The sequence below is a fragment of the Thunnus albacares genome, chromosome 1, assembly GCF_914725855.1.
Source record: "Thunnus albacares chromosome 1, fThuAlb1.1, whole genome shotgun sequence".
In the NCBI taxonomy this organism is placed as follows: Eukaryota; Metazoa; Chordata; class Actinopteri; order Scombriformes; family Scombridae; genus Thunnus; species Thunnus albacares.
Genome location: NC_058106.1, coordinates 3,372,111 through 3,393,431, shown reverse-complemented (window position 1 = coordinate 3,393,431; position 21,321 = coordinate 3,372,111). Strand labels below are relative to the sequence as shown.

The 21,321-nt window shown below is 39.2% G+C and overlaps 1 protein-coding gene across 4 annotated transcripts in view; it reads left to right on the top strand.

The window, feature by feature from the left end:
• Positions 1-3,604: 3,604 nt before the first annotated feature.
• Positions 3,605-21,321, top strand: part of adamtsl3 (ADAMTS-like 3) — a 297,355-nt gene continuing 279,638 nt past the window's right edge. For 3 of the 4 annotated variants that reach the window (XM_044349913.1, XM_044350063.1, XM_044350137.1), the window contains exons 1-2: positions 3,605-3,827; positions 5,622-5,737. In XM_044349913.1, coding sequence (XP_044205848.1) covers positions 5,672-5,737 — 66 coding nt within the window. In that variant the 5' untranslated portion in view covers positions 3,605-3,827; positions 5,622-5,671. Of the gene's footprint in view, positions 3,828-5,621; positions 5,738-13,024; positions 13,121-21,321 lie in introns of those variants that run through there. The other variant, XM_044349979.1, reaches the window with a different exon arrangement.

The following is a 21,321-nucleotide window of genomic DNA, read 5'->3' as shown; positions in this document are numbered from 1 at the left end:
GGAAAACTTACTTAAACTAACATAAGTACCACTGTAATACTAATGAACAGGCGTTTTCCTTTATAGCACACTCTGACTACTTTAGTTTGATAGCAAAACCGTACAACTTCCGTCAATTTGGGTTTAACTTGACTTGAAAGTGAAATTCCTGCAGGACATCAGCTGATAGAGATGACTGGCCACAAGCCGGTAGGTGATGTCACTTATCACAAGACTTCATTTAAAGGAAAAGTTTGTTTCTGTGAGTTTTTAAAAATATTTTTTTGTTTAAAATGTGTGTTTATTATACCTATGACCACATGCGGCAGTATGCTATACTATCTTTAAAAACCGAATGTATTTAATAAAAAAGGGGATCCCCGTCAGCTCATATAACATCTCATATTGTGACATATATTTTAAATAAAAATAGTTAAATGTGAGAAGTTGTAAACATAAAGGTGATCATTTCCATTAGAGAATACGTGACTGAATTTCTCTCTGAATGTTGTTGAATATGTCCGGATGAAAGAGGGCGCCATACCTCCATCTCACAGCCTAGTGGTCTTTTTAAAAAAATGTTATTTATTTAATTTCATTTTGAAAGACTGAGCGGCATCAGCCATACATGTGCTGTATTATATATTGTCTGGCTGCCTATGCATTGCTGTCAACTTCTGACTGACTAAATATACCGTTTCTACACTACTGTGTAATTCTATAATAATGCAGTCAGTTGAAATACAGCGTATATGAGTTCAAAAGCAACCTTCAGTCATTCATCCAGCCCTGCAGATGTACAGTATGTCTCCACAGAGCTGAGTCGTGCACAGCGGAGGTCTCTGAGGTCGCTGGCTGACTGAAGCTTTATGATGTACTCATTAGTCAAAGTCAAACCCAGTCCCTTCATACACTGCCAGCTTCTATTCTTCACCTCATAATAAAAGCCTCGGGGTAGTGTGTGTGCTGGGGTGTGTATATGTGTGTGTGTGTGTGGGAGGTAAGCCTACACACACACCCTTTGATCCCCCCTGCTTGATGGCAGGGAGCTCTGTTTGGCTGAACTATGGGAATAATCACAGTGTGTGTATTGCACTCAGGTGAATGATGGACGCTGACAGAAACCAGGCTACTGGATGTGAAACTGACCCAGTCAGACCACATCATTTCACTATGACTTCAACCCTCAGCTGTGTCAGCGTTTCATCTTAAAACATCCACGTACACCTCTCTTGTAAGTTTCTTCAAAATGGGCTTGCATAGAAAGTTTGCTGGTGAGATGATGATATAGATGGTGACAATTTTTTAGTATTTTTTAGCAAAATGATGCTCTGGAAATAAAAGTGGTGGAAGAAGTATTCAGAGCATTTATACTACACTGCAAAATACTCCAATTTTTTACTGCAGTAAAAGTGCAGAAGCTATCAGGAAAAATCATGTGTTAAAAGTATTGAATATAAGTAGTCATTATGTTGGCACAATGGTTATAGTCAATGTTATATAAAGTTGGATAATGATGCTCTGATAAGTAAGTAGAGTTTTTAATGTTGTAACTGTTTGAGTGGGAGTTGTAAGTAGTTCTTATACAATTCTATAATCTATAATGTTATAAGCATAATTTATAACTAGTATCACATTGATCATAATGTAAACTCTTCATCTGTAACATTATCACTAGCCGTCTTGATAGATGTGAAAGAAAGTAAAAAGTACAATATTTTCAACTGAAATGTAGAGATATAGAAGTATAAAGTTGCATAAAATTGGTCCAAAATTGTACCTAAATGCAGGTATGTGAGGCAGAGATTGGCTCCTGGGTTTCCCTGTTCAAACTGTACGTTATTGTTGGAATATGATGGTTTACTGTGTTTTAATTAAGGAGGACCCACCTTAAGGCTGGTAACATCAGTTGATACTGTGCTTTAGTTGTCCATATTCCCATATTTCCAAAGTTACAATTAAGCACATTACCACAAATCAAATATCACACAGTACAGCTGAAGCTTTCGGGGGTCCTGGCTTGGGGCTCTCATAGACCCCTGAGACAGTAGTGTGATCACAGTGTTCTTATATATTCCACTGTAAATATAGTATAAATATAATATTATGAATATTTAATAACAGAGAAATTGTATGTAGGAGACATATGAGGTGAACATATAAACTGAGCATCACATAGAATCTCCGGAGAGCACGTATGTTACACACACTAACTACATTGATATGATGGAAATGACTGCTGCTCCGTATGCTCTCTGCTCCTCCACACTGCATGGGACAGAGGGGTTGGTCATCAGGCTCGCCTACGCAGCGCTGCATCAAGCTGCTAGAGACAACCAGGGCGGTGCCGGAAACCCACTGATCTACCCTTCAGAATTAAAGCATATGCTTATCACCTTGGAAAGAACAACACAAAGTGAGTGAGGAATTCACACAGTAATCTATAGAGCTACACATAAAAAATATATTTAAAAATCAGGGAGACTGGTTTCCACATGAATGTTAGTCAATGATGACAAATGGTTGTATGCTTTACATATTAACATTTACTAAAAGGTATGTTCCAGAGTTAGCCTAATTTGAATTTACAGTCCTTTGCTAGAATGTGAAATGATTCTTCCTGCAAAGCTGAAAAGCTCATAAAGCACACATATAATTACAGTTTGACATTTCAAATGACACAATGAAACCTCCTGCTGTATGTTTACTGTCTCATAGCCAAACATAATATTACACTGAATAAATTACACTTTGATTAATTAAGTTGGTAAAAGCAGAGGCTTGATGGATTTTTGACAGCATTTTATCCTCAAATAACCTTTTAGGATCTGTGCAACAGTTATATGAGGGCAGGGCCCATACTGACCAAAAGGCCCCATGAAGAGGCTGATAACAGGTCACAACCTACTTACCTATATTTAAATCTTTTTTTTTTTTTTTTTTTTTTAAAAAAACAGATTTAAAACACATATTATGTAAGACAGAAAACATAAAAATAACATAAAATCTGATTTGATATCATGCAGTCAATTAGGCATTTGCCACTTTCCTATAGCCCTCTATTCTAGTAGCATTGTTGTGTTGTTGTTACTTACCCACGCACACTGATAGTTCGCTTTTCAGCTATATGGGAATGTGAGTTTGCTACATGGGACCCATGATACATAGGATACTATGAATGTAATTTCTAGGAGACAGGGTTGCACACACACACACACACACACACACACACACACACACACACACACACACACACACACACACACACACACTTTATACCCATGTAGTCCACATTTAAGCCATATGGGGACACACATGGACATGTTGACTGAGCTTTTACCAGTGTTAGCCTCTGGTTAGAGTATGACTGATGGATTACTAAAGTAAATAAGCAAGTGGATAGTCTAACTAGGGCACAAATTAACAAATAAATATAAAACAATACAAACATAAAAGAGATTTAAATAAAATAATACGCGAATAAATGATGAGACAAACACTAACTAAATCAGACATAACAGTTGTACTTCAGTTATTTCAGCGCGTTTTTCTGTATCTGTTTTACGTTGATAGTAATGGGCGGAAGTTGTATAGCAGTGTCTAACTTGACTGTGGTCCCAAGTTGTGTGTCAGGCTGGCAGACGGTCTGTGCGCCGCTCGGAGCTGGAGACGTAAAGTACCGGCGCGTTGATCTCTCTGACAGCTCGTCGGTTTCTCACTTTTTGGACGTTTCTGTGTTTGTCTCGCGGTGTGGACGGCGGGGATCGGGGCTTTGAGGACAATCGGACTGTTTTTTGGAGAATAAACTGATGTTGCATCTCCACATGAGCGCATAGGGAGCGCAGAAGGTAAGGTGTTTATATCTCCCCAAACACACACACACTCTCACACATCAGGCTGGCAGCAGCAGCACCGTTTACCTGCAGCTGCTGCCGTTAGTTATTTGCCAAATTCACTCTTGTCAGGTCTTGATGCTGCTGATGCGCATGATGCCGTGAACACAGCCAGAGTCCTGGAAGATTTCGCTTTACGTTTAGAAACTTACAAACTTGCTGTGATCTGTGCACACGCGTCATGGTACTGCTAAGAAAAAAAAAAAAAATACATGAAGCCAAATCAGCCCCGTGCCGTCGCTGTGGCTCTGTACAGTGTTCCTGCAGGTGAATTTCCCTTTCAACACCAACAAGACCCCCCTCCTGTAACGCACTACTCCTCTAATGTTCTCAAGGGGCTGCTGTGTGACTTTGGCGGCTAGAATTGACTTCATCAATAACTATCATTTATTTTCATTATTGAATAAATGAATTATTAAAAATTAATCATTAATAATCGAATCTATAAAATGTCAAAAATAATGAAAAATGCCACAAGCGGAAATTCTCCAAGCTGATGTTTTGAAAGAGCTGATTTTGCCTGAAAAACAGTCTAAAAGCAATCTCATCTTTATATCTACAGCTGTAGACATCTATTTGTTTTCCTATTAATAAATGATTCATTGATTATCATGTTTTGAATATCTAGTCATGTATGTTGATATTTTGTCTGTTGTCTTGCAACAGAAGTAAAAAGACAATATTAGAAAATCAATAAAATGTTTAGCTTTTCACTGACATATTGTAAATAACTTGTAAGGCAGGATTACTAAGCAGGCAAAGTGGGCAGCCGCCCCAGAGCCCCAGACCACCAGGGGCCCTCAAAGGCTCCTGGTTCACTGTGTGGTACAGTAATTAGATTGTGGTGATTTCATTAATTGCATAGTTTGAGTTTGTTAATACTGTGTGCACTGCTAAAGTTCATTATACACAGAAATGATAAAGACCTTAAACTAACACCTGCATTATTATGTAATCTTGAGGCCCCACATTGTCGAGGGCCCCTGAGATAAAATCCAGTTTTATAAGGGTTTCAGGGAGTGATATTGCATAAAATTGGGCAAACTTGCGTGAGACATATTTTAAAAAGGTATGGTCAAAATTGATGCGGCAGAGACTGACATCTTTAGTGTTTAGTATGGGGCGAGCTCTGGATCCTACATTTCCCATAATGCAACTCATAAAGCATTAGCATCTTTCATTAGACCCTCCGTGCCCGGTGAATGCCAACATCTTTCAAACTCCACAACCCCAGTTTGTAACAGAGTTTGTGTTATAAATTTATAGCTTCCAAGCCAATGTTAAGATAACATTCATGACATCACTGTGACATCATCGAGGTTATTTTCCTCAGTCTTCTGTAGCTGTGGGAGCTACAGAAGACATTATATAACTGTTTACACAGGCTGACTTGTACTCTGCATGTCGAGTAAACTGAGCTTCTTATGTAAAATTGGTGGAGTGGCCCTTTAAAGACGTTGTTATTTTATTTTATATTAGGCTTACATGATACATTTTAATAAATAGTTAATATAATATTAAATGTACCGCAAACTAATCACTACCATATACAAACACAGTGCACAGAGTGTGGCAGAAACAGAGGGGGGGGGGGGGGGGGGGTGCAGGGCCAATAGGGGCCAACTAGTGGGTTAATCCAGCCTTGATAACTATGTGTTTCATTACTGCTCACTGTACTGTGGTATCACAGTGAACCACTGTGCTGCTGCAGATGTATTTTAATTTGATGTGCACACTTCCTGTACACAGGTTGGGGCTCACCCAGCTGTAAAGAGACCCTGACCTGGGCAATAATCCAGATGAAGATGATGTCATTCATCCTGTGGAGGGCTGTCCTCATCTTTCTCACGCTTCGCACTGCACAGGTACTGCAAATGGATGGATGAAAGGATGAATGGATGGATGGAAGCAGGGATGGATGGAGGGATGGATAGATCCAGACACCACATTTACCTTATTTACTGAATACAAGATATTAGAAACACCTCACTGATGCTGAACTGGAGGCTGAGTGTAGATTTTTTGCTTTTAGCACCTGGCTCACAGTTGCGGTGAATCATCACATTCACTGGTGAATCAAATGAACATGGACCCAATTAGAGAAACAATGTCAGGGCTCACACACTTGCACACCTGGCCTCTGACTTTCCACTGCGGCTGCTATCAGCTCTGATGCTTAATTTGGTCTGACCTGTCCAAATCAAATTGTTTGCACAGGTCGAAGGGCTACTGGGCTGTGTGGAGAGCCTGCCGCAGCCTCTGTACATGCGTATGAGCCGGGGTGAATGTCACCTCCTTATATGAAGCAATACTGAGCGCAGGATTTTCTCTGGCAAATATAGCAGCCACTTAATCCCTGACAACAGGCTGCTGTGGACCTGGTGTTCTCCATGATCAACTCAGCAAAGAGATCTTTATTTGGATCACGTCTGTGTGTACGAGAATAGTGAGAGAGAAAAACACATTGATATGTTTTTGGGCCGGGTTTTTATTTTGTTACTCTGTTCCCTGTTGGGTTTGAACTCTTCGGGGAAGCAGGAATATTTGTTCCATCTAGTCAGGGGGCTGGGACTTCAAAACTTGCTGTGTTCACTATTGATCGCTTGCTATTCTGGTGAACAGGGAATTTGAGTTTGAACGTTTTGGACAGTGTGTTCATAGCTCAAGAACTGATACACACCCACATGGAATTTGTACTTTTTTTATTTTGAAACATTAAATGAAGATTTTTTGCAAATAAATAAAAGAATTGATACTATCAAGGACATAAATTTCAAGTTTGAAATCACTGAATTAAGGCAAAATTTCGCCTACAAAAGCACAGTTAAGCTCCTTATAGTGCTCCGTATCATTAGCAGCAGTTACAGCAATACACATATACAAAGGAAAGGGCTGTTAATAATAAATATACACTATGTAAACAGTTCAAATGTGCCATGTTTAGGTAAAACCAAGGTCAAGTCAAATCTGTGACTAATCCAATATGAATATTAAAAATGTGACTGAGCAGGATTAGAGAGTTCTGCTGTTACATTGTATAACTGACTGCTTTATTATTGCTATTTTGTGTTTGTAAAGATTCACCTTTTTTCCAGACTAAAACAGAACAGTTCAGGCTCTGTGTCGGTGTGGTCATGAAAAACTCTACACAAAATGAAAAAAATGACAGTTTGGAAAGTTTTGCAGCTAAATGATATGCTCAAGTGATGCACATATTGTTTGGACAGGAAGAGAGAAGAGAATAATTGGCAATGTACTGTATACTAGAAAGACAAAGTCATAAATATGGGAATATTTCAAGATAATATTTCAACCATGAAGTTAAAATATATGCCCCTGCACTAGACTTTGGGTCTGAAACACACCAATTAACATTTTGTGTAGACAATCAGTCAAATCTGACGCAATGGAGAATGTGACACAAATCCTGGTGACGGAGAGAACAGTTAACATCACAGCTTCTCACTTTTGGAAGTGTTTTGATAACAGCTCTGTGTCAGTTATACAGACACGTATTGATAAAGCAGCCTAGTGGAGTGGAAGCTTCAGGGACATTTAAGTCACATGCTTCCTGTACTTCATCATTTTTTTGATAAATCTGTTTTCGTTGCACTTTGTCACATTTTGCTTTTCCACATCATCCAAGAGTAAGTGTTTTTTTTGCGATATTTCGATTTTTTCCAAATTACCAGGGTTTCCACTTATGCTTTTTTTTTTTTTTTTTGCCTTTATTGGAAAGTTATTGGCAAAGATGCTGAATGAAAGAGAGAGATGTGTATGGCATGCTCAAAGGTCCTTTACCAGACTTGAATCAGGGACTTTGCAGATATGTGGCATGTGCAGTAACCATTTGGCTACTGGGGCGCTCCCACTCATCTGTTTTTTATGTGCAAATTGAAAATGCTCTTTAAAAAGGATGGATGGAAACCTATCTAGGGTTTGATACAATGACATCTTAAAAATTCTAATTTTATTTTAGACAATTTCTGACTCTGGTGCAATGCACCCAAGTGCACTATTTGTCATTGTTCATATACAGGTATCACTTAATCTGCTGATTACTTTTTCGATTAATCGTTTTATGTTTAAAATATCATAAAATAGTGAAAAATTGCTGTTTGAGTGTTTCAGTTTTCAGTGTTGGTGCAGGCATCTGTCTATTATGTGTCTAAATGTTTATTTGACATAACTCTGCTTTATCATTTAGTATTTATGTGTGTGTGCTCCTGAATGTGTCTGTGTGCATTTACAGTATTACAAAAAACTGCCTATTCTAACCTTCGTCAGGTTTCCCATCTTCATACCACCTCCCTCAAATGATCCGTGTCGACATGAGCTGTACATGTCCGACCCTACAGAGGGATTTGAAGGGATAGAAGTTAGCGGCATGAAAAGACAGTGGAGTGAAGGAGGATAGACAGATGTTTCCATCGAGGCTTTCCACCCTGCACTCCCAATTAGAGACACACACACACACACACACACACACACACACACACACACACACGGGCTTCTGACCTCACTCTACCCTCACTCTCTGCTACCTGCCAAGCCTTATCACACACCTGTGGATCAGTGCACATCTGAGAAAAAAAAAATGCATGTGTTGTGCACTGTATGTGGAAGCAGGTATGTGTGCATTAGTCTGTGTGTGTTTGTGTAATTTTTCCAGTATAAGACATAATGAAGTCAACATAATTTGACGTGTTACTGAATATGAGACCAGCTTTAAAAACCTCACAGTAAGAGGCAACACAGAGAGAATGTTCATGCAGTAAATTCTCCCTGATGACTGTGTCAGCACATATCCTAATTAATGTGTCCCCTTGCCGGCTACAGTTTGTACCCACTCCCACTGATTATTACTTTGGAGCTCTTGCATCATCTGCTTCTTTATCTTATTTTAATTTTGAATGAAGAGAAAAGCCCTGATACACTGGGAATCTGCAAAGTCCCATAAAAAGGTTTCACAGTGCGTGTTCACATGGCGGCGTAAAGCCCACTGCTGACTGTATCTGAGCTCACAGCTGCAGTGTTCCCAGGTGTGAATAATAAGGTTTGATTGATGGATCAGGCTCACAGATGCTGGTTTTCTATTGAAGGTGCATTAAGTAAAATGTAATTGGAAATCAATGCACTGTTGTCATTTTTCAATGTGTGTACTTCATGGCGAAGTAAACCCACACACATCTTTTGAAAAGAGTTTTAATTAATGTGCGTGGACTTTAACATGCAAATTTGCACCACTGACCGACAGCAAAGCATCTTTTCAGTGCTGTCCTTTCAGGGAGGGGAGCCAGAGAGTCCAGAATGGAGGAAGCTATTGCATTAGTGGTGTCACACCAACCTCGCTCTCCTAAAGTATAAACTGTGCCTCAAAAGAGAAGATGGATGGTTCGAATACTTTCCTTCGAATTTTGTGAGACCAAACATCCGGAGTGAGACCGCCTGAAAAGGTGTGTTTCATTCCGTAACAAGCTGACTGTGATGTGCTTCCAGTGAAACAGATAGTAGATATGAGTCATATGATATGAGACTTTAGTATGAATTCAAAAGAAAAACTACTTTCTGATCCATCTGCTGATGGGAATCTCAAACGAAGGGATCGCCTTAGTGATTCAAACATAATCTATATCATTATGCAGGATCATTTGGTAACCATGGTAACACATGCATGTTGGTGAAGATGTATCAGAAAGTGAAAAGATGTTAAAACAGTCATTTTGAATATTATGGCTCAGTACAGTAGTAGTACTAAGCCAAACCCCGGTGAGCTTGACCCCCCACAGTCTCTTCACTTGCACTTGCTGCATGGTGGAGCTCAACCTGGTTCTCTTCTTGTGTTGCTAACCAACCACTGATGGCTCATAGCTAAGTTTATAGCTGAAACTGAACCAAAATACCTCAGGGATGGGGATAATCATTCAGTGTCCATCATGGTCTCAACAAAAATATTGAAACCGACCTTATTGGGTTTGTCACAATTAAGGATAAAATAAAAATAATAACAGAGAAGTCATGAATCAATATTAAGTTAACAATGTTTCATTATTTAGAGTCATCTCTTGCCATCCATGCCTGCGTTAGTGGACAATAAGAAACACTTCTTCACTATATGAAAAGTTGAATGCATGGGCCTGACTTCATGCATTAAATTGAGAAGTGAAGGAATGTTTTGGGTACAGTGGACAAAAGAGGGGGTGATTGGGTGTAGATGAGATGGGGGTAGGGGGGCGGGGGTTAGGGTGCACGCTTGACTAGCTGCGTGGATTATCACAAGCAGATGTGGGATTAGAATCAACGCCTGATTGCCTTTTATTGTCCGGGTGTTTTTCTAGACGTGCTGCAAGATTTAGAGCTCGTTTTTCTTTGACCGCAGGTGATTCCCTCTAGCTTTTTCTTGTCCTGGATTTGACCTAATATACCCTCTCTTTGATATTTCAGACTCTTTGTTTTCTAACCAGAAATAAGATGGTGGGGAAATGAGTCAAAAGAAGGCAAAGCGTGTTTATTGGCAGTAGTGCACAGAACAGAAGGAACAGAGATATGAGGGGTGGGGAGCGGCAAGGGAGAGAGTGAAAAGAAAAAAGTGACAAAGTGAGAGCTACATTATTTGTCTGTTTCCTGTTGGCCGGGCCTTCCTGGTGCCAGCCTCTTCCTGTCATCCTCCAGCCTCGGTGCAGGGACATCTGTTCAAACACACAGCTCATCGACAGTACCAGCTCTGCCTTTTCCCGTCTCATCGACCCTGCATAGCATTCCCACCTTGATTCCCTCAACAGCACTGCAGCTTCCTCTTTCCCTCATATTCACAAACAACAACCGGATGAAATCACCAAGCTTTTCCTCTCACCCTCCTCTGAAAACAGCATTGTCTGTGATGGCAACAAGCTATGAGGTATGGCTTCGAGGAATGCAGTTTGCAATTGCCATTGTGTGTAGAGATGATGACGGAGGTGGAGGAACTGCAGAGAGCAGCCAGAGACTAGGAGGAAAAAGGCAGAGAGAGAGAGAAAGTATGCCACTAGACCCAGAAAAGCTATTTCCTTGGTCTGGTGGTGTGCTCTTTTCAGATTTCAAGCTGTGACATGTTCACATCATGTTTTTGTTGGGCAATTTTCTAAAAAAAAAAAAACTGAATGAATTATTTATGCTGTCATATTACTTTCTGTTTTTTCCTGCTTCATCAAAAGTGCCTCAAACAACATGTCACGTCTTCTGCATTAAAAAAAATGTAGAAAAAGAAAACGAGACATTGGTTCAGCAACAAGCCAGGGGTTTGGAGGCATTCGCTGTCAACAGCAAAATGTATTGCTCTGGTGACTGCATGCACAACTCCAGAATTCCCATCCTCAGTGAAGTCACAGTAACAAAACCAGGAAATTCCTTCATGTAGGGTAGTGACTTGCTAGCTAAGAAGACACAACATGTAGATAAGACAACATTAGCTTCACCTGCAGCCCCTGGACAAGCTAACAAACTCTATCTAGCCTTTTATAGAGGTATTGGTATTGATGTATATGTTGATAATAGGACTGGGTGATATGGCCTATAAATAATATAATAATATAATAATATAATAACATAATAACAATATTTTTAGGCTTTATCATGATACACAATCATTATTTTGAAATTTCCTCTAAATTACTGTAAACTACTAAAATACTAAACTACTAAATAAACTACTGTTATAATAAAGTTAAAGTACTGTTATAATAAATTTAAATAAAGTACTGTTATATAAAGTTAAAGTAGGGGAGATCAGGGACAGTTGTAACATGGGACAGTTGTAACACCTTGAATTCCTCCAATCAGAAACAAGCTACAGTGATTACACTCTCTCTACACATGCTCAGTTAGATTGTCTTCTTGCTTACAAAAAAAGGAGCCACGTTTGAAACTCCCAGAGAAAGTTACTAGTAAAAGTGTTTTTTTGAGGTAAAAATTTGACTTTTTTAGCAGATGTATTTTTTGGATACTGTCCTGAGTTCAAAAGTCTAGGAATCCAAACAAGTATTATTAGAATCACTGTTTTCTAAGCTAAAAATAGAAATGGCTAACATATGTCAAACTAGCAGTCAAGCTAGTTCACATGAGGTGAACGCATGGCTGGTGATACTGGGACAGTTGTAACAAGGCGTTACACCGCCTAAACCGTTACACCGTCCCTAAACCAAGTTTCATTTATATAAGGCCTACATAAACTAACTGGATGGATGGATGGGTAGATGGGCTTGGATGGATAGATAGCAAATTAATTGTAAAATGTCATAAAATTACATGCTAAGTTAATGATAATCAGTTGCATGCTAATAGTCAGTGGAAACACGTGTTTGCTTACAGCATGCTAAATATCAGAAAGAGGAAGACAGAAAGGAGAGTCCTATTTCCTTTGTTGGAGAGGGCTTCAGATGCCATAAAACGGGGCAAATCAGTCAGGACAGTGGCCAAATCATAAGGCATTTGCCATGTGACCCTGTACTGAATGTTGTCCTCAAACTAATCCATTTTGATTTCATGTTGAAACTTTTTTGAGGATGTGTGTACTACCCATTCAATAATTTTCTTGCATTATAATTTGATGGCTTCCCCTCTTTTTTGTCATGTTGTGTGAAAAAAGGTATTCATTATTTAAAAAAATAAATGTATAGTCACAATAACATGAATGTTAAATAATCTTTTTCATTCTGAGTATTTGATTGATTAATTATATATAATTTAGACATGTTGCAACTGTCCCTGGCATGTGTGTAGACTGGGACAGTTGTAACAGTGGAGTGACTGTATTTAAATCAGTTTAGCAACCTGTACATATTTCATAAAACCATTTAAATACATTGTTTCACTAGCTGACTCATTGAAGTTTACAATATAGCAAATGGACTGTACCAGTGTACATGGTTTTTGATTTATCGGGAAAATTGCAAAAAGTGTTACAACTGTCCTTGGTCTCCTCTACTGTTATAATAGAGTTAAATGAAGTACTGTTATAATCAAGTTAAACGCACAATATGTAATTTCAGCCGCTAGAGGTCGCTCAATCAAAACAATAACAAAAGACGGAGTGTGATGACGGTGTGAAGTAGCAAGGGATCATGGGAGTTGTTGTCTTCATTGTTAAATAACCAGCTTCACCGGGATAGGATTACTCCAGTGTTACTCATTCGGGATGTTTTTACCGGGAGCCGAATTACCCGCAGAGGTCGTCTCCCCCTCTCCAGAAAAAACAGACCTGAGGATTACAGGTAAAAACACTGAATAAAGCTGTTTCACCTAAAAAATCAGTTTTTCTCCGACGATGTATGGCGACCACCGGACGTCCAGTACGGGCTGTTAGCCGAGCTGTTGCTAACACTTGTTCGGTTTATTTCCCGTATAACTTTAGATCCAGACCTTCGGCTGGATTCTCCCGGGAGCCGAATTATCCGCAGAGGTCTCTTCCTCTCCAAAAACAAACGTACACGGAGATTAAAATCGTCAAAATACTAATTAAAGCTGTTTTACCTAAAAAAATCAGTGTTCCTCCGATGATGTACGGCGACGACCGGACGTCCGGTACGGGCTGTTAGCCGAGTTGTTGCTAACACTTGTTCAGTTTACCTCTCTTATAACGTTCGGTCGGTTTCTCTCGGGAGCCGAATTATCCGCAGAGGTCTCTTCCTCTCCAAAAACAAACGTACACGCAGATTAAAATCGTTAAAAATACTAATTAAAGCTGTTTCACCTAAAAATGTTTGGTGACCACCGGACTTCCTGGAGGGGCTGTTAGCCTAGCTGCTGCTAACGTTAGCACAGTTTATTTCTCTGATAACTTAAGATCCAGACGTCCAATACTAAAATCCTTCTTCCGGTTAAAAGACATAGTTAAAAGCGACCTAAATTTATCATGAAAATGTGGCTTAAAACTGAATAAAAGTCAATTTATAACAGTTGCTGTGGAACAACCACAATGCCTATGTATTATCTTGTATGTGTATAAGTTACTCTTTGGTAAACGCCATTGTAGCGGACAAACACAACGCTGCCATGTGTATCTTGTGTGTGTTTACTCTTTGGTAGAGGAGGTATGACGCCATTGACATGCGACCAAATGAAAAGGTCCGTTATTTTGATTAAATTACAGATTTCTCTGGGTTTGAAAATTGTTGGAAACATTTGGGATAATGCAAGTACACAACTCAACAAAATATATAACATAGGTCTAGAGGAATGTGGAATAATTACATATTATACCTTTTTAATGTACTGTTGTAATAAAGTTAAATAAAGTACTGTTAAAATGAAATGAATTAAAGTGGAACCACTGGCGTGGAAGTGTAATTGCTGTGAACTTGAAGCTTCCGGTCAACAGAACGTCGACAACAACAGCAGTTAGCTGTTAGCTGTTAGCTGTTAACTGTTAGCTGTTACCTCTCAGCGGAAAGTTAAACAAGTACGGGTACAAAAACACACACCTCACCTTGACACAAAAAGAAAAAATCTCACATACATACATCACACACACTCACCCAGTGGTCTGGATGGGCGGGAGAGTGTGTGTGACATATGTATGCGAGATTTTTTCTTTTTGTGTCTGTGAGAGGGAGAGAGCCAGAGAAGCGAAACGCCAAAGTGAGTCTCATCCTGGCGCCTTACAAAATATGTGACTATTTGCACGTGATGTTTGGGATATAGTCATTTACTACATCCCAAGTAGGACAAGCCTCAATACATCGAGTATACTCAATATATCACCCATTCCTAGTTGATAAGTAACAAGAAAGTGCAGAACAGAAAATACCAAAGAAGTTTGAGGTCATTCTGAAACAGCCATGCTGTTGCATAGCTCATTCACCAGAGAGCACTGACAAGCTTATTTTTATACTGTAAAATGTCCCGCTCAGTAAATATACTGGGCAAAATTCTCTAATAATGCAATTTAAGACATTCTTATAAAAAAGTTGTTAATATTAAGGTGATATTTGCTGACATATCTTTGTTAGATTTTGAAAAAATCTTAGATATCAATATTAAAATTGGCCATAATAGTCTCAGTTTTCGTGGTCAGACCCCCCCCCAAGAATGTCGAAGTAGCTGAGTGTTCCTGGGATCAGTAATTGTAATACAATCACTGAATTTCAATCTTTAATCCCTGACACTACTCTACAGTCATCACATTACTGCTGTATCTTCAACAGAGGGTATGATATTTTATACACACACACACACACACACACACACACATATATATATATATATATATAGTTTTTCTGTGTAATGACAAATAATTAGAGGTCTCAGGTGCACTGACTTTCAGTTTTATCTGCAAAGGGGTTTAGATAATCTGACTTAACTGTTGGTTTGATCATCTGGTTGCTCATGTTTGTTGCTCTTGTCAGACATGTTGTAGCAATGTTACGGTATTCCCAGATCTGTAGAAGATCCATAGAGGTCAAAATGTTGTCATGTCCATGTTGAATTAAAGAAAGTTTCGGCACAATTTTGCAGTGTGCAGGTACTCTTTTGTTCTTTTGTTCCTAGATCTCAGCAATGACTTTTATGTTATCCAAACACCTAGAAATGACGGCCAAAACTATAAAAATAAAACCCACGTTGTAATAAATCATCTAATATTATGATAATGAATTGTCCTTTAACTTAATAACGGCTTACCTCAAGGGAGGATGGGAGTTGAAGGATTTGAACTTTTAACACAGATCTGTCAATGTTATCATTACGTCTTGTCACAAATGCATGATAACCTCTTGCCATGTCCTCACAGTCCCAGAGTGAATGCAGTGAGGAGGAAAGAATAACCTAACTCTTCTAAAATAGACAAGACAGAGAAAGATGAGGATTGTGTTTAACAGGGTTAGTTCCAAAAGTGTAGAGTCCACAGCTGCTGGTGTGCCAGGTTAGCAAAGGCTAATGAGAACAAAACTGTGTCTGTGATCCCAGCCTGTTGAGATGGTTCTTATCATGGGTGTATATCAGGGACGGGGGTTCATGGCGCAGCATGAGTGGGGCCCCTTGAACAACTTACTTGCATGTGCAGAATGTGTTTCTTAATATTGTTGCTAGGGATATTTCACTCCTCTCTAAGAGCCGTCAGAGGCCCCGGTGCCTGCGCTTCGGTTGATTTTTCAGCAAACTTTGACAAATTTGAGTCCATTAGATCCTCAACGACAACAGCACCGAAAGCTGGGAACAGGCTTTCAGTGTCAATCATCCCACCCCCTTGGTCCTCCACACTCTCAGAGGCAGCTCTGTTCAAAGGAAACCCAACCTCAGACGAGAAACGATTAAGATATCCATCAGGAATAATGTAATTTTGACCATGTGGCCTGCTGAGTAGGCCCAAGCAGCTGTTATCAGCGTTGTCATTATTTATTCACAGCTTGTTTATTATTCAGTAGTGGATTTATTACAGCTGGAATGTGGTCATCTTTTCACTCTTTATGGTGAATTGGAGTTCTGTGGTTTATTATTATTTGAGTCCTTCTCACCCCCCCCCCCCCCCCCGCTCTTTTCTCCTTCCTTCCTGGCCAGGAACAAGAGGCGGTTCATGTGTGACTTTATTAAGTTTCATTTTGTTCTTTACCTTTGCCATTAACTTGTTAACCTGTAATGTCTCCTGACCGCTTTCTGCTCCGCTGCCATGGATTTATACCTCCTGGAGGAGCAACTAGTAAGCAGCTGCTTGTAATTGCAGTCTTGCAGATAAAGGTTTAAATCAGAGGAATGCATAAATGTGTTAGTAAGAACGGGAGGCTCTGGAGAGCAGCAAAATAAAGTTTAATAAAATACATGTGGAAGAGGGAGAGCTTGGCCAGAGTCGTTGTGGTGAGATGATTGTTTTTCATTCTTTCTGTCTTTCTGCAGTAGTTGCTGTAGTTTAAGACCATTACACGGCTTTGGATGCAGTGATTAACTGGTTTCACCATCGACCGTGCTTTAAAATGTCACGGTGTTGTAACTGTAAAGGCTCAACTACTGGGACGTTAAGGTATGTTATTTTTCTATGAACAACGGTTGTACTGTGAGGAATATTAAACAAAACAATTGTGTTAAACAGACTGCAGATGGAACCTGGTGCAGCAACTTAAAATGCTGCAACAAGTTCAGGTACACAAAGTCACACATGCTGTTAAGAGAGCGACTCCCCTTATTTATGTTTGAGGGGAGCTACGTTAGCTAAAGGAGACGTGACCTGGCAGTGGCTGAAAAGTTGTATTCACCAAAGAAACAAAAAAAAACACCTTAAAGCATCTGTTTGGGAGTAATTTGGCCAGGGGGTTGTTCAAGAACACAGATCTCCAATTTGTAAAACTAGCCGAAGAAAAGTCGCTGCTGAAGGATCCAACACCTCAAACTGAATGCAACATCCTCAGAGATCATCATCCAGATATACAACTGAGGGTAATTCACTATAATAACTAAGTTACTCAATGAAACATTGAGTTGGTAGAGAATGAAATATAAAAGTGTCACTTACAATCAATGAAGTAGAGGTGAGTTAAGAGTTGAGCTTTTAGTCCAGTGTAAACCAACAACAACAAAGCAGGAAAAGGAGCATTGTACTGTTTATAAATGAACGTTCAGTCTGACCATTTACATCCTGTTGCTTCCTCTCATCTGTGTTGAGTAAACGCTGGTATGGCAGGTAAATATGCCAGGTGATCTAATTCATTAGAATTCAGTCATTAATGTCACCTGCATGAGAGATGTTCTCAATTTCTTTCTTTCATTTTTATTAAAACTGCAAAAACAAACAGAAATGATTAAAAACAGATTATTAAAAATTAGGCATGGATCACAGTTGATGATAACACTTCAGTTTATTACCTACATCAGTAATATTTCCCCCTAGGGGATCAATAAAATTAATCTTAATCTTATATTAATAATGAGCAACTGTTAAAAACAAAAGCCAACAAAGAAATGTGGGAATAAATACAATCAAACCTCTAATTAAAAAGGCTCATGTGATTTCATCCATCAGTAGTTTTGTAAAATAAATTAATACATAATAATGATGAAACTGTGATTTTTCCTCGGATTATAATCATACCATCAAAATCTATAATCATTGCATTCTAAACAGGGTTTGATAGAACACCAACAGCATCATTGATCCATCCATTATTACAATCACCTCTAGTCATTGATATTACAGCCATACTGGATACTGGATGTTTGATTTTCATACGTATCGCCTGTATTTATCAGCTATATTTTTATGTTTGCTTACAGCTTTTTAATTCATTGCTCAGAGAAGGTTAAAAAGGAAGTTTGTGATTTGTGTTGAAGCTCTACATTTGGTCAATGGAGTTATTGGCAACAAACTGCTCAAGATCAAACAGCGCCGTGTCCAACTGCACTTTTAACTCATTTAGCTTGCTACAAACCTCAAAACAATCCAAACACTAAATAATTGCTAACTTCAGCTGTGGGTATCAGTTAAGACAAGATAACAGTTAATCCTGTTTAGTTGTGATGCCTCCGTGTAGCTGCGTGTCTGGGCAGTCCAGAGATTCCTCCTCTGTCCTCCAGCAGGCTGTTCTGGAAGCTATTTACATACAGTAGCTTTTGCATTATTATATACTTCACTTGGTTGGAGGTATTGCCCCCACCTTCACCTCCAGCCAATCAGAATACTAATTAATGAATAATGCAAGTTCCCTTACGCCACATGTTTGCCTGGAGTAACGGCTGCAGCTGGAGATGTAAGACAGTATACAGCGTCTATGACCTGGAGTCTGATCATGAATGCAGGGGAAGAACCTGCTGCACAGTTGAGACTTCCAACAGCTAGCTAGCTTAGCTAGAGCACAGATATATTCCTGAAGCTGAGTTACAGAAAGGAACCATGACTTCCATTAAGCAGACAGCAGCCGGCTGTAAAATGTGAGGAACACACACACACGACCACTCGCTGATAATGGAGGAAGATTGTCTCCAAAAATGAATTTCAGCGACTTCTCTCACATTACACACAGCCATGCAAAAATGTTGATTACAGCAGCTTTAAATAACTATAACTTAATATTTTGGCTGATATATATGTGTGTGTGTACATATATATATTTATATGTATATATACCATTAAGTCTAATCTTTAAAAGTATCTCTATAAACATAGAAAGTATAGAAAGTTACATAAATAAATAAACTACACCAATATATGATGGCAAAGTCTGCATTATGAGCATTAATTGATGCTTCATATATTGTGAATCTTTTGCTATTTTTGTATTATAATTTCTTGTTACTTAGTTACGGTGGTACTGATTTATCTGCAATAAGCAAAAATGAGCCTGTGATGCATCAGTCAGGTTGTGATATAATGAAGCTTTGTGAGGTTTCCTGTTGTCTGAAAGAGTTCTCCAGCTCTGCAACTTTGTTCCTTTTTGGAGAGGCGACTCAGACTCAGGTCTCAGAGTGACCTGTTTCTTCCTCTCTCTCTCTCACACCCACACACACACACACACACACACACGCACACGCACACACAGATCCACCTCCAGCTCAGGTTCAGTGTCAGCTCTGGTATTTCAGCTAAAGGTGAGGAGTGAAAAGATCACTGTATGTCTCCACACACCACACAAACTGCAGTGAGCCAGGCTGTCACCAGCTAACTTTTCACCCCCTCTCACTCACTGCATACATGTTTCATATGTGTGTGTGTGTGTGTGTGTGTGTGTGTGTGTGTGTGTGTGTGTGTGTAAAAAAGAGAGGAGTCTGAAAAGCTCATTCATACACACGGACAGTGTGGCTATTCACTCCAAGCCGTCAGCTCTGTTTCTCCTCTGCACTGGGGCTCTGCCAATCAGCTGACTGGAATCTCTCCTCTTCCTCATCCTCTCATTTTTCTCTTTATTCCTCCTCACTGTCTTGTCTTCTGTCTCTCTAAGTTTTTTTTAAAAAAAACTTCACTCTCCCACCTGGTGCTAACCTCCTGTGTCTTTACCCTGGGCTGTGTGTTGTCTGTGAGGAGCAGTAAAAAGCTCTCTAGCCCTCCCTCATGAAGGCTGAACCTCATCAGACCTCTCTATTACTGCATGTGATGGGTGACGGCTGTCACACGCCATTAAACCCACTCTTCATGGGACTGCACATCTTGTTATAGCACCGCTGTCATTTATCCATCACAGCTGTGACGGTGACAGGAAGAGGCGTCATTGTGGTGATGGAAAAGAGGAAATGCTCCTTTTTGATAAGTGTGTTACTTTAGGCTGCCTGAAGCCTATTTAAATCTGTACAATGAGCAGTGAACTCTGTTTTTACTCCTGGATGTGGATTGCATTTGTACAATTTTTCATTATTGCTTTCACACATTTGCAGAAATCATTGACTTTCCACACACAACTTTAAAAAACAAAACCACAGATATTTTCAACACTAAAGATCACATCTCACCGTATACATAAAATGTACTTTTTCCCACAAGTAAAGTACAAGACCTTCAAATGTATAGACACTAATGAATACATTCATTAACCCTGAGGGATGAAACTTGCATTCTTTTGGTTTCATCCCCATCTCAACGTATTTTGCATTTTGATAAAGTATGTTGCATAAATCAAGTATGCAATACACAATACAGTGTTTCCATTGGGTTTTCCCTTCAGGCAGCTTTTGGCTGGATTCAACATAACATCTGCATATTGCTCATTGTTTCTAATTTGATACATTCATTTTAATCTAATGTTTTTGTTTCACAGTTTGAACGTCAGCCAATAACATGTAGCACACATTTTAAACCAAATTTCCAGAAATTCTGCAAAAGAAAATGCAAATGCGCTCCCTGAGAGCTGGTGACGCTTAATCTCCAGTCTGGTGCCAATAAACTATTGCAGAAGAAGAGGGTGTAGCGAGATGATGTCATTAAAAGACAAAATGATGGAAAACTATGTGGAAAATATGATGGAAATCTGACATTTATCTCATATTAATTTGATTTCATCGTCCTCTTCAGTGGAAGCTTGAGTGACATTTAAAGGATATGGCTGATAATTTCCTATATTTCTCTTACTGTCAACAAATTTCCTGTGCAGAGTCGAACTAACAACGAACTGATCTAATTACAAGTATTGTGTGTGTATCCAAAGCCTGATATATCTTATTCCTCTGTGCTGGCACATTGTCCAGAAACTATTAAGAACATGTCAGTGAGCCACACTTCTGCACAAGAGTTTGGGTAAGGTAGTTAGTTCATAAACAGCTCCAAAGAGCAATAACAGTTTCAGATCTACCAAGTTGAGATATCGGAATTGGTATCAGGAGAAAAAGTTGTCAAAATAGTTATACTGTTAGGGTTAGGGTCAGGGTTAGGGTTAGGGCCAGGGTTAGGGTTAGGCAGTTAGGGTTAGGGTTAGGATTAGAATTAGGGTTAGGGTTAGGGTTATACTGTCTATGTTGATACAAAGCATGTTTTCCATTTGGAACAAGCACATCTAAACCTTTA